Here is a 17,490-nt window from a genome sequence, read left to right as displayed (position 1 = left end):
GATGAATCTGATTGTGCAGCTTTAATACACATAGATACACTGTATGGCCAAAAGTATTTGGACACCTGATCATGAGCTTGTTGGACATTCCATTAAGAGTAACCTTCATGTGATCTTTTCATCTAGAATAATAGGCACTGTACCGAGAAGGCTTCTCACAAGACTTTGAAGTATGTCTGTGTATGAGAATTTGTGCCCGTTCGGTTAAATAAGCACTTGTAAGGGCACCCAGGTGGCGCAGCAGGATATTCCACTAGCACACTAACACTGAGATTCTGAACTCCTCGGGTCCAAAACTCGGCGTTGCCACCGGTTGGTTGGGCGTTATCTAGTGGGCATAACTGCCAGTGCCTTCAGCAGACACTAATTGGCCACCGTGTCTGCTAGGGCGGGATGACCGTACTACGTGGGTGGGGTCTTCAAACGCTATGCAAGGACCCCGATTAGCAGATAGAGGCGCCTGTGCAGAAAGCATGGGCAAAAACAAAGGGTCCGCTAAGGACTGTGCACGGGTCGAAGGAGGCGTGAGCAGCAAATATACCCTCCTCGACTGCAATCAGGGATTCCACTGCAGCAAAAGACACATTGACTATGCTAAATCGAGAGACAACGGGGAGAGAATGCATAAATAAAATAGAAAAAAAGAGCACTTGTGTGGCCGGGCACTGATGTTGGTCAAGTTGATATTCTGGTTCATTCCAAAGCTTTTCAGTGAGGCTGAGGTCAGCTTGTCTTCATGTCCTAGAACTTGCTGTGTGCACAAATGAAAAGACTTTTCCCTAAACTGTTGCTGCAAAGTTAGAAGCATAAAACTTATAATTAAAACACATGAACTCAATAATTAAAAGGGGTGTCCCAATACTTTTGTCCATATAGTGTATTAAAATAGGAAATATTTAAGCAATAGATACTTCCCAAATGGTTTACGGTATGCGACATGAGAAAATCTATTTTAGGGTGTTGGCAGCTCATTAATAATTCACTAGTGTTCGATTCAATTTGGCCTCCAAATCACAAAACCTCTCTCTGGTGCTTTATGTAGAGCAGCTATAGGGAGGGTAAGGGAATGATTTTGGGTTGTTTTTTATTATTATTATTAACCGTCTAGTTGTACTACCCTAAAACAACCCGGCAGTTGTACAACTAGTGTCATTTAATGTATTTGTTGGAGAAACTAAAATAAAATAATTGAACAATAAGTGAAGTGTTGCTTGGCATTTAATCAACGTCATTGGCTGAAAAAATATTTTAATTAATTTCCAGAAGCTAACAGGTACATATTGAAACAGAACAATGTTCCTCCAGGACCGGGTTCAACAAAGAACTCAAGTGTAAACAACACAACACACACAGTGCAAATAAACACAGTCATAAAAACAAAGACCTACAAGAAATATATTTACACAATACAAAGTGAGCAAAAAGAATGAACAACATATTTTGATATACAGCAACAGTCTGAGCAACTAATCAAAGTCTGGTTGCCCCAAGTTGACAAGTGAACTGTGACCCTAGATACAATTTGCATATTCTCTGGAGAAGGCAGACTTGCCTCTGAGAAACATCCCCATAACATGATGCTGCCACCACCATGTTTCACTGTATGGATGGTACTATCCAGGTACAGAGCAGTGCCTGTATTTTCACAGGCTTCTGTGCTTGTTCTGCCCAAAGAGTTCAATTCTCATCCAATCAGACCACAGAATCTTTTTACACAGTGTTCAGAGACTGACACTTAACATACGTTGCAGCTGAATTTCTGCTGGTCATGTTAATCTACGTATATCTTTTTTAATATATTTTTATATGTGCATTTTTCCCATTTTAGTTGTATCTAGCACACTCCCCCTTCTACATGTGTGCAGTTGCCAGCCACTTCTTTTCACCTTCATGAGGCAGGTTTGTCACAAACTACGAGAGTTCTTCAAAGGTTTACAAACTTTTTTACTCTATTTATTAGAAATTTCAAGAACAAATTACACCACTTTTCTACATAGTCACCTTCCGATGCATTTTTCCCCAGAGTCGTACCAACTTTTTAATGTTTCTGATTGAACCACTGATGCAGCGCTGCTTTCTCATCATCAAATGAAAATCTTCTTCAACTTAAAGCTTCTTTGAGGGAAATCATATGGAGCTAAATCCGGACCGTAAGCATCTCTCAGACTCTCAGACAAGACCGATTACTACTCCTCCCACTCCTCCCACCCTTCCAACCAAAATATAAAAGTGCGGAAACTTTTTGAAGATCCTTCATAATCTCCATTACCCCCAGTCTTTGAGCAGGCGCCTATGATAACCTTGAGCAGCCCAAAAAATAATTTACTAAAAACATCCACCTTAACATATTCACATGATCACCAGTGACAGAAAGTCCTAAAAATCCCCAGATTTGTAATGTATTGTTTATTCCTGGAACATTTTTTACAAACACTTAAGCTCTCGACCTTTACTTGGCTTACTGCTCCACTCTGGAATGAGGATCTGCTCTGGCATCTGTTCTGTAACTCTACAAAGCCAAAGCCAAAGTGGAATCAATAGCAGCGCTAGCAGAACACGTCTCCTTGTCTTACAGCCCCATCTGTTCCGGGAACCCCCTGCCAGCGGGCGTTGTTCCCCGGGAACGAGGCAGAAAATCAGCTGATGGCTCACTTGCACTGCCTTAACAAGTCTCGAGGAGAGTCTGACTTGTGAACTTTCGCTTCCCTGATGGCTTGTTTGCTGGTCAACCGCAGTGTTTATAGGGCATAAACACAGACTGTCGAGTAATTACTGAGGTATCTGTGTCACCACAAGTCAGTTTCAGGAGGCTGACGATGAAGTTTGAGGAATGACATACACACGTCCAATTAAAAACTGTAGATGAGAGGGGTTAAATACTGTAAAAAAAAAAAACATCATGTGATTTTAGAGTGACCATTAAATACAGCAACATTAATAAATGCATTCATTTATAAACTATTTATTAAAAGTAATGTCATTTCTACTGAGGTGTTTTACTCTTCAACAAAATACATTCAAATCTTAGTAGCAAATGTTAGTAGCTCAAATTGGTCCTTGTAGGAGGAAACCGGAGCACCACGAAACCCAACGTGGACATTGGAAGGTGCACTTATCAGTGCACTCTCAGTGCTGGTCCCAAGCTCCAATATACGAGGGATCTTCAAAAAGTTTCCGCACTTTTATATTTTGGTTATAAATGGTGAGGGTGGGAGGAGTAGTAATCAGTCGTGTCTGAGAGACTGAGAGACGCTCATGGTCCGGATTTAGTGCCATCTGATTTCCACCTTTTAGGACACTGAAAGAAGATTTTTACGTGATGATGATGTGAAAGCAGCGCTGCATCAGTGGCTACACGCTTAATCAAAACATTTTTTGCTGATGGTATTAAAAAGTTGGCACGACGCTGGAAAATGCATCGGAAGGTGACCGTGTAGTAAAGTGATGTCATTTAGTTTTGAAATTTTTAATAAATAAAGTTTATAAACTGAGGAAACTTTCTGAAGAACCCTCATAAATAGGAAGGTTGCTTCAGGAAGGCTGTCCTCCAGTTTTGTGCCATATGTCGTATTTCCTGCTTTCGCACACATCAAAACTTTTCTGACAGTTTACGGCAACTTTTTCTTTTCCTGCCGGTTTATAACCTGCATGATTTAGCTCACTGCTGTGGTAGAAGCAGTAAAGTTAAATCTCTACTGGAATTTATGGCCATTCAGCCCAGCAGACAGATACGTCAGTTCAATCTGCAGCTACACCACCTGTCTATTTATCCAGAGGACTAGCTCAAGTTCTTTATCTTACGTTGTGGTGTTAAATAATGTCATATCACGTCGTCGCTCCGTCATCGCTTTGTGATGGTTGGCTGAAGAGATGGGTCAGCTTTCTCCAGTGCCCTGTGTCTATTGCACTTGTAGTAGTAGATTAGCCCTCGTCTACCACAAGTCCTGTGGTAACCTTGCCTACAATACTGTCATGTGGGGGACGCATTACATGTTTAACCCATTAAATAATGAATCCGGCCCGGCTGCGTTTGGCCTATACATTAAACTCAGATGACAGCAGTGACACACACACATGGATGTCTGAAGTAGCTTTGGGTTTTAAATTTCACTTTCCAGAAGTTTAGCTCACATTTACTTAAAGCTTTAATTACACAAGAAACTTGGAAAATGGGTGTTGGACTGGGAATGGAAGATTAAGATGTGAGTAGACCACCATAGTAGTGCACTATGGAAATAGGATGCCCAACAAGCTCATGGTCAGATAGACTTTATCAGATCCACAGTGATTCAAAGTTAATAGTCTGTACTGTACTGAATGTGTAAATAGAAAAACTAACTCATTTACTACAAGAGCACCAAAACAGGCACATAAAGGAACATAAAATACAAGATTCCAGGACAAGAAGTGGATTAGTTTACAGCTGATGTAAAAACGAGACGCAGAAGAGTCAGAGCACTATAAATGACAGGAACTGGTGGTGATAGTATCGTTTTCTCCAGATGGTCGAATATCTCCACCCCCCTTACAAGAACGTCCAGCAAGAGCAATTCAGGACTCCCCGGGGAGATGCAGGGGTCTCCACAAAGCATCCCGCTGCAGTCGAGCACTCACTCACTCATTGAGGGTACATGAGAAACATGACAGATTATTATTATACTCCTGTTTAATTCTGCTAACATCCAGTACAATGAGTCACCAACGTCTCATAACCTCAAAGCTATTTTATCCACATGATTCATTGTAAAAAGTGATGGGTGGCCTTTTTTTCCGCCTGATGATTAAAGGTGAGGCACTGGGTTTGAATCTTAATTCCTTTTCTTTATTTTAATTAAGAGCAGATGTTAGTAAACAGTGCTCTGAGTCAGAGTGGCATTAACGGTCCCATATGTTGAGTCAAATTGCAAACATGCATAATAGCAGCTTATGACTTATGGCTCAGCTATTCAGCCCGCTGTCCGGTTTTGAGCTGTAAATCTGTTTCATTTGATTTAGAAAATAAAGTCACAATCACGTCATTTCACTTTCTGTTTTACTGTTTGTTTGTTTATTAGGATTTTAACGTCATGTTTTACACTTTGGTTACATTCATGACAGAAACGGTAGTTACTCATTACACAAGATTCATCACTTCACAAGGTTATATCCAACACAGGACAATTCAGTATCTCCAATTCACCTCATTTGCATGTCTTTGGACTGTGGGAGGAAACCGGAGCACCTGGAGGAAACCCATGCGGACACGGGGAGAACATGCAAACACCACACAGAAAGGACCCGGACCGCCCCACCTGGGGATCGAACCCAGGACCTTCCTGCTGTGAGGCAACAGTGCTAGCCACTGTGCCGCCCTCTCTTTTACTGAAGCACACTGCTTTATCCGCCAGACAGAGGAAAAATTATGATTCACTTTACTGATTCAATTCTTTTGAAAGAACTGTGACCTAGTTTGATTCACTTGATTCATCAGTCATGCACTTTATATTTTGGTTATAAACGGTGAGGGTGGGAGGAGCAGTAATCGGTCGTGTCTGAGAGACTGAGAGACGCTTATAGTCCGGATTTAGCGCCATCTGATTTCCACCTTTTTGGAAGCTCAAAGAAGCTTTAAGAGGAAGAAGATTTTCATGTGATGATGATGTGACAGCAGTGGTGCATCAGTGGCTACGCTCTCAACCAAAACCATTTTTTGCTGATGCCATTAAAAAGTTGGTACGACGCTGAGAAAAATGCATCAGAAGGTGACTGTGTACTCACTCACTCACTCACTCACTCACTCACTCACTCACTCACTCTCTTAACCGCTTATCCAATTAGGGTCCAGGGGGGTGCTGGAGCCTATCCCAGCTTTTCAATGGACGCAAGGTACACAGTAACACCCCGGACAGGGCGCCAGTCCATCGCAGGGCAGACACACATTCACCTATAGGGCAATTCAGTGTCTCCAATTAACCTGACTGCATGTTTTTGGACTGTGGGAGGAAACCGGAGCTCCCGGAGGAAACCCACGCAGACACGGGGAGAACATGCAAACTCCGCACAGAAAGGACCTGGACCGCCCCACCTAGAGATCGAACCTTCTTGCTGTGAGGCGACAGTGCTACCCACCGAGCCACCGTGCCGCCCTAAAAAAAACTGTAATGCATATTTGAGATATAACTTATAGATACTAAACATGCATTCTGGTTAGCGTTTTCCTTAACTGCATTATTCTGGCCACAAGGCAGAAACACCCTATTCTGGCAATTCCCTCCTTAGATATAGCCAATTATTTGCTATTGAAGTTTGTCATGTGTTATTTTGCATAGAAAAATCTGATTTGATGTGACTTGGGCTTTGTTTAAGCAACAGTTTAACATTATCAGGATGTGGCGTCTTTTTTCTTCTGATTGGTGCTCAACAATGTGCTGAATGATTTCACAGATTTGGAGTGTCGCGATCTAAATGTAAAGAAATGAGTGAAGTGGAGCACTGGACTGCACTTCCGTTATCATGAGAACATTTCATTAAACAGGCAACAATTCTAGACAACATATGTTAAAAATAGTTAGGTGCAGAAGTTCTTTGAAAGATTATAATCTATTCTTTATTAAATAGAAATACCACTACCCTTCTACTGACTTATGCAAATTCTGAGGTTTCTATGTTATAGCTATTATTAAATTAGCATTCACGCAATTAAGAGCAGTACTGTAGTTCCTACATGTTTCACGCAAAGCCACAGTAGCTACAGGTTTTCATACCAACCAATGATCTTGGCTTTCAGACTGATCAGTTTAATCACGTTATGCTACTTGCTGGTTGGTATGAAAACCTGCAGCCACTGTGGTGTTTTGTGGACACGAGTAAGTAACACAGCCAAAGATCTAAGTGATTGCCAAAGCATCTGCACTACCACATGCCGAAAGCCCCCAAGGTACTTCAGCTTGTGAATGATGATGTCTGCACCCGCCACACATGCAAGACAAACAAGACTATAAGGACTCTGCCATTTCAAATGCTTCACTGACCGCAGGTAACCTTTGATGACCTTTGCATCCACATAACACATCACAGATCATGACCTCAGTTAGACATTGTGGTCTTAATTAAAAAACGGTTCTTGAATGATTGTGAATAAAACCCACACACTAAAGTAAACACACTCAGCGGCAGTGCTGCATGTCTAACTGCTTGGTGTCTTAACCTATACTGCTTAATAAGACAAGGGATCAAAGATGATCCCTCCATATTTTTACTTCTCAACAGTTCATCCCACAGGCTTTTATTTTGGTTTATATAATTTACTGTATACATTTAATTATAAGGGGTGTTCACATACCTTTGGCCCTATGATGTATATAACAAGAATAAGAATGAGGACTTTGCTCTCTGAACTAAACCCACTACAAACAAAGCAAACCTGTCACAAAACTGTTATGTGAAGGTCCACCAACAAAACCCTGAGACCTCACTGAGTTCACAGGTATCATTAGTAAGCAGTAGCTCATGGGTCATGACCACTGCAGCAGGTCTGAGTTTTGTAACTCCCCATGTAAAGCTTCAAGTTGCGTCTGTGTCCAATTACAGATCACTTTTCCTGAAGGTAATTTAAGGTCAGTGCTGACATGGACACATCCTGGGCTGCGACAGACAGACACGGCTGAATCAGCTGGAAGTTGTCATCGCATGGGAGTGTCTCTACAACTCGGTCTACGAGCTTCACCTCTAATCGATACTGGTGTTGGTTTTGTGTCAAGATGGTTTTACAACCCCAAATCAGAAAAGGTTGGGACAGTTTGGAGTTCCTTACATTTACTTTGACTTTTATTTGCTTCCTGAGATATTTCATGTTTTGTCTGCTCAACTTTATTTCATTTGTTAATATACCTCCATTCGGCAGTGTCAGTCCCCTTGGCAAAGGTCACGAACACTTCTGTGATGCAGCATTAATGCAGAAAAGTACGTTGAGATCTTAGAGCAACATGTGCTGCCTTCAAGACGTCATCTTTTCCAGGGACGTCCATGCATTTTTCAACAAGACAATGCAAAACCACATGCTGCACATATTACAAAGGCATGGCTGTGAAAAAAAAGAGGGTACGGGTACTGGACTGTCCTGCCTGCAGTCCTGACCTGTCCCCAATAGAGAATGTGTGGAGAATTTTGAAACAAAAAATTCCCCGTACTGTCGCACATCTTAAGACGTGTGTGCAGGAAGAATGGGACAAAATAAAAGCTGAAACACTAAATCGCTCGGTCTCCTCGGTGCCGAAACGTCTTTTAAGTGTGGTGAAAAGGAATGGCAGGCGGCACGGTGGCTAAGTGGGTAGCACTGTTGATCCCCAGGTGGGGCGGTCCGGGTCCTATTTGTGTGGAGTTTGCATGTTCTCCCCATGTCTGCGTGGGATTACTCCAGGTGCTCCGGTTTCCTCTCACAGTCCAAAGACGTGCAAGCGAGGTGAATTGGAGACACTAAATTGTCCATGACTGTGTTTGATATAAACTTGTGTGAACTAATGAACCTTGTGTCTGATGAGTCACTACCTGTCCTGTCATGAATGTAACCAAAGTGTAAAACATGATGTTAAAATCCTAATAATCAAACAAACAAACAAAAGGAATGGCAACATTACAAAGTGGTAAATGCTTTACTGTCCCAACTTTTTTTGGGATGTGTTGCAGGCCTGAAATGCAGGAATGGATGCTTATTAATAAATGAAATGAAGTTGAGCAGATAAAACATGAAATATCTCAGGTTCATCCTGTCTGCAAGTCAATGTAAGAAACTATGTGGTTTTTTATTTATTATTTGCATTTTTCATGCTGTCCCAGCTTTTTCTGATTTGGGGTTGTATAAAATGTGTAGTGTACTTTTTGTTAACCAGTTTCACATGGCGGGTAGACTAAGTTACAGCAATGCAAGCACACCTGTAGCACCAGCACTCAATATATACTCATATCATGCTGAAATAAAAGGCTGAGGAAGCCATACTGACGTCCGTGCAAAAACTCAGACTTACCAGAGTTGCTCGTTTATCCTCGACACCACGCCACGTTCACTCACTGCTAGTAAACCTGAACTGGTTAAGTATTATCCAAGCAATAGTCTGCATGCTGCATTAACTAGCAGCGCTGGTAAATCTCGGTCCTGTCTCGTCCACGTGCTCCACCAGTACAGCACGCGCACACAAACACAGAGCGCGCACGTGACGTCATAAGGAGCCGCGCCGCTACTTCTCAAAGTCCATCAAGAGACTCGCAAAACTGAAAGCAGAGTGACGTCATAATACTCAAGGCATTCACTTGGTTTAAATTGGCTATGCTGCTGCAGAAGTGCACACTGCAGGTGTGTTGTACGACCGATTAAGAACCAGAGGAAATGAGAGAGACGTGCCCCTTTAAATTAACCCTTAACTCTTACTATGTTTTAATGTTCTAATTTACTTTAAGGATGTAAGAGGTTCAGTCCCCTCATTGTTTACTCCTTTACATGCCTCTCTTTCCATTAATGTAAAGGGATTAAAATTGGACAAGCACTTACCTAAACATTTTGGGGGGTTCATCCATTTGTTTATTCATTCGTTAATTTATTCATTTATTTATTTATTTATTTATTTATTCATATTGAGTAATTATTTCATCTTGACATTTTACATTTACAGCATTTTGCAGATTGTAAGCAACTTACAATACATTATACTGTCTAAGCAATTGAGGGTTAAGGGCCTTGCTCAAGGGCCCAACAGTGGCAACCTGGCAGTGGTGGGGCTTAAACCAGTCACCTTTCGATTACTAGTCCAGTACCTTAACCGCTAGGCTACAACTGCCCTATGGTTGTTTGTTTGTTTATTATTCTTTCCAGATCCATTCTGTGTGGAGTTTGCATGTTCTCCCTGTCAAAAGATGTGCAAGTGAGGTGAATTGGAGATACAAAATTGTCCATGACTGTGTTTGACTTTAAACTTCTGTCATGAATGTAATGAAAGAGTGTAAAAACATGACGTTAAAGTCCTTATAAATAAATACATTTAAGATTTTTGCATAATATTGTCATCCTAGTGATTACTCACTTACATCTAGAGGCAATTTGGAGTAGACAGTTTACAACCTGTTATGTTTTGAAATGTGAGGAAGCTACAATAGCCAGAAAAACCCCATTGACACACATCAAGTACAACAAACTCCAGTTAGTAGAAGGAGCTAAGGATCTCACCTAGGCCCTGTACCTGTGTCGCATCAGCGTTAATAGCTGGCAGTGGTAGCTCAGTGGTTAAAATATTCTACTGGTAAGGAGAGGGTTGCTGGTTTCAGCACCACCGTTGCCAAGTTGCCACTGTTGGACCCCTGAGCAAGGCTCTTAAGTCTTAATTTCTTGAAGTGAATTTGGTCACAATTGTAAATCCGGAAAAGACCCAGGAGCATCCCATTCTCAGTCATTTTTACACACAATCACACCCAGGACTGAGGTACCCAGGAAACCCATGCCATTAGTAATCAGTAGTAGTAATTTTCATAAACTAACTGTTTATACATTTATCAATTATTACTAACCACTTTATCCTGGTCAGGGGTTTCAGTGGGTACCGGACTACATCAATACATTAATTGCAGGCAGGATACCACGGTTTCACAAATTTACTCAATTACTTGCCCCCGTGGCAGCCCAGAGCAGCTGTTCATGTTATTTAAGTTGTTGAACGTTGAGAAGAAACTGGAGTACTTGGAAGAATCCATGTATATGTAGACACAAAACACACGCCAAAAAACTCAAAACCAGTGACTGGAGGTGGGGATCAAATCCAGGTCCCAAGGACATGTAGAGCACCATCCTGCTGCTTTACTTCTACTGTATAAGAACAGATCATTCAGATCAGGGTGAGAGGTGGTGTTAGCTGGCAAACTCTTCTAATCTTTGTCTTATTCAAACATCTGGAAAAAGCACAGAAAACAGTCCACCTATTGAACATGCCAGACTTCACAAAAAACAATACCAGGAGATTTTTAACAGGAGATTTTATTGCTGTATCACCTACTGTACATTACCTGCTGTGCGACTCCACCTCTACAAGGCTTGGATGTATCTATTGTATTTTTATTTAATTGCCTTTGTTTGGATGCCACTTTCTTAGATAAGATTTAAAGCTTCAAAGCTTTTCTGGAGACACTTATAAGACAAATGACCAGAAAGGAGTTCTTTTGACTGGTGATAAATGATTTCCACCCATTAAAGACTTCGCCTAAAGGCATCACTGGTTGAATTATGCTGAAATAATGCACAAGATAAATGTATTGATTTTTAAATGAGCGCCTAGTTAAAGCGATATTCCGTCAATATTCAATATACGAGACAGTAAAACATTCCTTTAAGCAAAAACTGAATTCATCAACGTTTATTTATTGCTGTGAACAATCAATTCTAAGGCCTAATTCTTTTAATACCTCAAGAGTATGGTTGAATGTCTGAGAAAATACACTGATCAGCCATAACATTAAAACCACCTCTTTGTTTCTACACTCACTGTCCATTTTATCAGCTCCACTTACCCTATAGAAGCACTTTGTAATTCTACAATTACTGACTGTAGTACATCTAATTCTCTGCATGCTTTGTTACCCCCTTCCACCCTGTTCTTCAATGGCCAGGACTCCGACAGGACCACCACAGAGCAGGTATTATTTAGGTTTTGGATCATTTTTAGCACTTCAGTGACACTGACATGGTGGTGGTGTGTTAGTGTGTGTTGTGCTGGTATGAGTGGATCAGACACAGCAGCGCTGCTGGAGTTTTTAAATATCGTGTCCACTCACTGTCCACTCTATTAGACACTTCTACCTAGTTGGTCCACCTTGTAGATGTAAAGTCAGAGACGATCGCTCATCTATTGCTGCTGTTTGAGTCGGTCATCTTCTAGACCTTCATCAGTGGTCACAAGACGCTGCCCACAGGACGCTGTTGACTGGATGTTTTTGGTTGGACGATTCTCAGTCCAGCAGTGACAGTGAGGTGATTAAAAACTCCATTAACATTGATGTGTCTTATCCACTCATACCAGCACAACACACACTAACACACCACCACCATGTCAGTGTCACTGCAGTGCTGAGAATGATCCACCACCCAAATAATACCTGCTCTGTGGTGGTCCTGTGAGAGTCCTGACCATCGAAGAACAGCATGAAAGGGGGCTAACAAAGAACGCAGAGAAACAGATGGACTACAGTCAGTAATTGTAGAATTACAAAGTGCTTCTATATGGTAAATGGAGCTGATAAAGCTAAGGAAAAGGAACTAAAGCCTTTCAGTGACTATATAATTTGGCTATGTATTAACAATGCCTCTTCCTAAATGGAAAAGCAAGTGTCATTGTCATGGTAGTTTCCATTCTGGAAAAGAAAGCTAATGCAGCATAAAACCCATAATAAAGCTGCTGTGATTAAATGTCAACCCTGGGGTGGGTTCACGCTGAATGAAAAAGGGGTGTTTGCTTTAAAAAATGAGATAATAGATTGTGAGTAGAACGCGTCCAGGAAATTTCGAGTAGTAAGGCTATTTGTATATTCCACCTACTTACTGAATAAAAAACCCAAATCAGCAACTCAAAAAAATGGGAATGTAAATGTATGAATTGCAGCCAACATACACGAGAGCAACAAAAGCAGTCCTTAATGTATGCCTTTATGAGGCTTACCTAAAAAGACAAGACATTTTATTGAATAGAAAAGGTAAACGAGAAACCTGCTCAGTTGGTACAGCACACACGAATTTTATGACCTATATTAATTTATGAGCCTAATTGATAGCCAAAAGGGCTAATAGACTCGTGTGATTTTTAATGGCCTATTTTGTGAAGTAAAAGACTCATTTGTAAGGATTAAATATTTAGCTTAAGGGGCTACTAGTTATTTATATATATTTTTCAGCATTTAGCAGATGCTTTTATCCAAAGCAACTTACAGCACATAGTCTAAGCCAATTGAGGGTTCAGGGCCTTGCTTAAGAGCCCAACAGTGGCAACCTGGCAGAGGTGGGGCTTGAACCAGCAAGCTTTTAATTACTAGTTCAGTACCTTAACCTCTAGGCTACAACTGCCCTAGTTATAAAGTGTAGGATTGTTACAGAATGTATTCAGGGTTTAACTCCTGGCTGATTATAGTAATTCTTTCCCACCATCTAAAACAAACCTAATTATGTTTCCTATAACACCAAGATCAACACATTAAGACTCCTGTGGTTAAGCTGAGCTTACTTACTTACAGTAAGTACATTTTCCCACTACATTAACTTCATAAAGTGCAAATACCATATAAAGCAAATTTGAAAGATTTTAAAGAACTATCCTGCCAAAAATCAGAAATAAGCTAGTTTGGAATAGGAATGTATTCAGTGGGTCTAGTGATGTTAGATAACACCATGACTCAGCATTCCTAGAAACCATACTTTCACTAGACTGTGAATGTTTTAGGGGAAGGACAAATTACTAAGGCCACCCAAGTAAGACTTGTGGAAAACAGTAACATGGTTAATCCTAACTTACCCAGGCAATGATTAAAGTACCAAGAAAAAAAACAAGCATTTAATAATGACTCATAACACTAATGCTTTAACTGGTAACTACAAACTCATTACAAATATTAGGTAAGGATTAACAGTGTTTGACTTAGTCATAGTGTAAACACCTGAAAACTGCCACAACAGTTCCACACATCTTTTGCTAAGCTCCATTTCCAAGAATAAATGGACACTAGCCATTAATTCAATGTTAAATCATAGTCATGTTACAATTTGCTCACTAGTTTGTTTGTTTATTAGAATTTTAACGTCAAGTTTTACTCTTTGGTTACATTCATGACAGGAACGGTAGTTGCTCAGTACACAAGGTTCTTCAAGTCACACAAGGTTGTATCAAACAGTCATGGACAATTTAGTATCTCCTCATTCAGTTCACCTCATTTGCATGCCTTTGAACTGTGGGAGGAAACCGGAGCTCCCGGAGTAAACCCACGCAGACACGGGGAGAACATGCACATGCAACTCCACACAGAAATGACCCGGACCGCCCCACCTGGGGATAATTTGCTTGGTAGAAAATGTTTTTTTTTTTTTTTTTTAAGAAACTAGACCCTCACTAACACCATTACCCAACCTCTGCTTATGACAAATGCTCCAGACACCCACTTGCTAAGATTTAGACACATTAAAAAGGTGTGGCTGTCCAAACAAGGCATTATATACAAAAATGAAACTAAGCCCTACTCGGTGTCTCCTCTAGACTGATAATCCAGAGCTAACTGACCAAAAGCTCTATTGTCCAAAGGACAGTTGTAGCTTAGCGGTTAAGATACTGGACTAGAAATCAAGAGGTTGCTGGTTCAAGCCCCACCACTGCCAGGTTGCCGCTGTTGGGTCCTTGAGCAAAACCCTTAAACCCCCAATTGCTTAGATAACACACTGTCGCGTTGGTTAAGACAAAAATGTAAATTCACTGTTGGGCAAGCCTAGTGGTTAAGGTACTTTGGCTAGTAATTAGAAGGTCACTGGTTCAAGTCCCACCACTGCCATGTTGCTGCTGTTGGGCCACTTATCCTTCAATTGCTCAGACTGTATACTGTAATGGTACTGCATCTGCTAAGTGGCTAAATTGTAAATAGACAATCTAGTTTTTAGTGACTTGATCTTTAACTACTGGTGTTTAGAACAGCCCTGTGGCACATAATTAAATTGAATTGAGGTAAATGACTCAGCTCAGAAGTGGCACTCATTCATTAGCAGAATAAAAACTAGACGAGCCAAAATTAGTTAAACACAATTTATAAAGAAATGCATTTATGATTCAGAAATCAATACAATCTCAATACATCTGAGCAAATATGTACAAAAATTTACAAAACGAATCCCAAAACTTTAAGACCAACAGTGAATGGTACTGCTGACCACGTATACCAAATATAAAATTAAATACAAATAAATCTGAAGCCTCAATTAGATAACCGAGGCAGTGTAAATGTAATATGCGTTCAAGTCTGTAGCCATGATGCAGCAAAATGAGTTCAGAGAGTCCTCAAGTCCCAGTATAAGGGCTTTAAAACAAAAGTCCCAGTCCAGAGCAACTCAAGAGCCGCTCAGCATCTCTAATCTCCGTTTCAAGTGTTCACACTTCCTCCTGAGCTGCTCTTTAGTGCTCAAGAGCTTTCTCTCTTCAGTCTGCAGGCCGGCGACAAACTCCGTGGCCTTTTTCAAGATGACCACCTTGGCCGCCTTCTCGTTGTTGGCCACCGCCGGGACCTCGTCGCGCAACGCAAAGAAACTGAGCTTGAGCTCGTTCCGCCGCTGCCGCTCGAGCACATTGTGAGTCCGCCTCTTATCGTTGTCCTCCGAATCGGATGCTTTGGGGCTTGTACACTTGCGATTTGAACCGACGTGTCTTTGCGGTCTCGTGCCGTTGCCGTTATCGAACCGGAGGCGCTTGACGGCCGGCTGCTCCGCCCGCGTGCACGGCTGCGCCGCGTAATTGTGCTGGTGGATGGTTACGTGGGACCGCTTGAGGACCACGGGGCTGGAGTCGCACTTTCTCGCCGATTTCCTTTTCTCTACCGTCACCACGTCGATCTCCTCGTCGTCGTCCTCGTCCTCGTCTGTAGGGGAAAAGAGAATCCTTGGTTAGTGGAAAATCAAAGTCACACCCACTAGAGCAGCAGCTGTGGATTTCACAGGACCAGCCACACCCACTTTAGCAAGCTTGTACTACTGCAAATTGGGATGTTAAAGCTGCAAAGGTTTTGGCTTAAAAAGAGTTGCTTCTTTGAGGGTTTTTAATTCATTTAAGCTATTTATCTTAGTGATGCTGCAACCATGGGAGTGATTTGTCTTAAAGAAGCAGGAATGTACAGTAAGGTTTAAACAGACTAATGGCTTAATATGAGCCATTTAAAGTTTAAACACACAGATCATATCTAAAGCAAATGTCCACTGCTTACCGGACTCACTGTCGCTGCAGCTGCTGCTCCCGCTGTTGGGCGGCGTGTCCATCAACGAGCTCTGCTCAGTCTCTTTAGATTTTGCGCACTCAGTAAGCGGGTAAGGAAACACCACCGATGGATCTATACAATCCGACGCGGCGTTAACGTTAACCTCCTGTAAATAGCCAGGATTCGAACCAGAGTCCTCTCCACACTCGCTTTTGCCAGTCGATCCTTTGCGGGCGGCTCTGATCGAGGCCAGGCGCTCCGACACCACCCTCTCGAGTTTAGCCGCGGCCGAGAAGCCGCTCCACATGCAGTCCTGGATGATGATGGATTTGAGCAAAGACTGCGACGAGTCCGAGTCGCAGATGAAACTCTGGTTGATGGCGTCGTCCCCGAGAAACTCCGTGACCATCTCCAGCTGATCGGCGGTGGACGGAAACGAGCTGGAGAACGACGATCGCCGGCTGGGGGAGAGAGGAGGCGTGGGCAGCAGCTCGAACTTCTTCCAGATGTCCTCGCTGGGCGCTGGCGGCTGACCATGCTGATGCGTGTAGAAGTCCTCATCGTCGTTGTCGAGGTAGAAATAGGGCTGGTACGAGTCGTAGTCGTAGTCGTAGTTCCTGCTCGCCACGTTAAGCGGCATGGTGACTGCCTGAAGGATGAGAAACGAGTCTGGGTTACAAACTGGTCATTTCGGGCTGACCGATTCAGCGAATGTCCTGTCCTGTCCTGTCTACGAGTCCAGCCAATTGGAGTATAGTTAAAAAAAATAGAAATAGAAACACACAACTGAAGCAAACTTTGAATATTCAAATGCCGGCTGATTATGTACCAACATGTACTTATCCCAGGTAATAAGGGCTTAATGTAGTAACGGTGTGTCATTAACGAAAGAAGAACCGGCTCTTCGAGTATTGCGGTAAAGAGACGTTTAAAAATACACTGAAGGTTTATAGTTCCTTTCTGACAACCGAATGACGCAAACTCCCAAACGGATTAAAGAACGACTAATCATAATCCACAAGAAATAGCCGAATTATATAAAACAAATCCACTTGGAACAAGAGCCATGTGAAGCGAACCGACTCTTACTGGTGAGCCGAGTCAATCTACATGACTCCCTGAAGAGAGCCGGAAAGATCTCCACTTGTGTAGATAATTAAATTCCTCAGTACCGGTCTGTACCCAGAGTAAAGCTCAAAGCTGGAAAAGGGGGCAAATCCTAATTCCTGGGGGCTACACATTTCACTCATGAATGAGGCAAACGCATAATGCTAATTAATATACTGTTATTTCGAAATGATGCAAAAAGTCACGGTGTTCCGTGCACTGCTACTACACCTTATAACTACGCAGCAGTTTGCCCCTAGCAGTCCGTCACATCACTACTATAAATACTGTAAATTCTTACCAGCATGTCAAGTCCTTATTTGTTAGATTTTTATGACTGTCTTAACAAATAAAAGCCGAAATAGACAGGTTAACGCCTTGTACGGAACACTGTTAGTGTTAACGTTAATCCGTACAGCTGCGTTTGTTAGGTTT

General features: G+C 41.9%; 1 protein-coding gene and 1 long non-coding RNA gene across 2 annotated transcripts in view; both read right to left on the bottom strand.

Moving 5' to 3' along the window:
• The window catches only part of LOC134312158 (uncharacterized), an 89,835-nt gene extending 80,678 nt beyond the window's left edge, over positions 1–9,157 (bottom strand). Inside the window, exon 1 of the long non-coding RNA XR_010011505.1 lies at positions 9,003–9,157. This is a non-coding gene — a long non-coding RNA (uncharacterized LOC134312158). The remainder of the gene's footprint in view (positions 1–9,002) is intronic.
• A 5,618-nt stretch (positions 9,158–14,775) lies between these two features.
• Positions 14,776–17,490, bottom strand: part of mycb (MYC proto-oncogene, bHLH transcription factor b) — a 3,339-nt gene continuing 624 nt past the window's right edge. The window contains exons 2-3 of the mRNA XM_062993862.1: positions 15,958–16,597; positions 14,776–15,615 (exon numbers count right to left, since the gene is read on the bottom strand). Of these exons, the coding sequence (XP_062849932.1) occupies positions 15,092–15,615; positions 15,958–16,588 (1,155 nt within the window). The 5' untranslated portion in view covers positions 16,589–16,597 and the 3' untranslated portion in view covers positions 14,776–15,091. The remainder of the gene's footprint in view (positions 15,616–15,957; positions 16,598–17,490) is intronic.

This window comes from Trichomycterus rosablanca, chromosome 4 (assembly GCF_030014385.1).
Source record: "Trichomycterus rosablanca isolate fTriRos1 chromosome 4, fTriRos1.hap1, whole genome shotgun sequence".
Lineage (NCBI taxonomy): Eukaryota > Metazoa > Chordata > Actinopteri > Siluriformes > Trichomycteridae > Trichomycterus > Trichomycterus rosablanca.
Note: the sequence above shows the minus strand (reverse complement) of the source record. Positions and strands in the feature narration are given on the sequence as shown.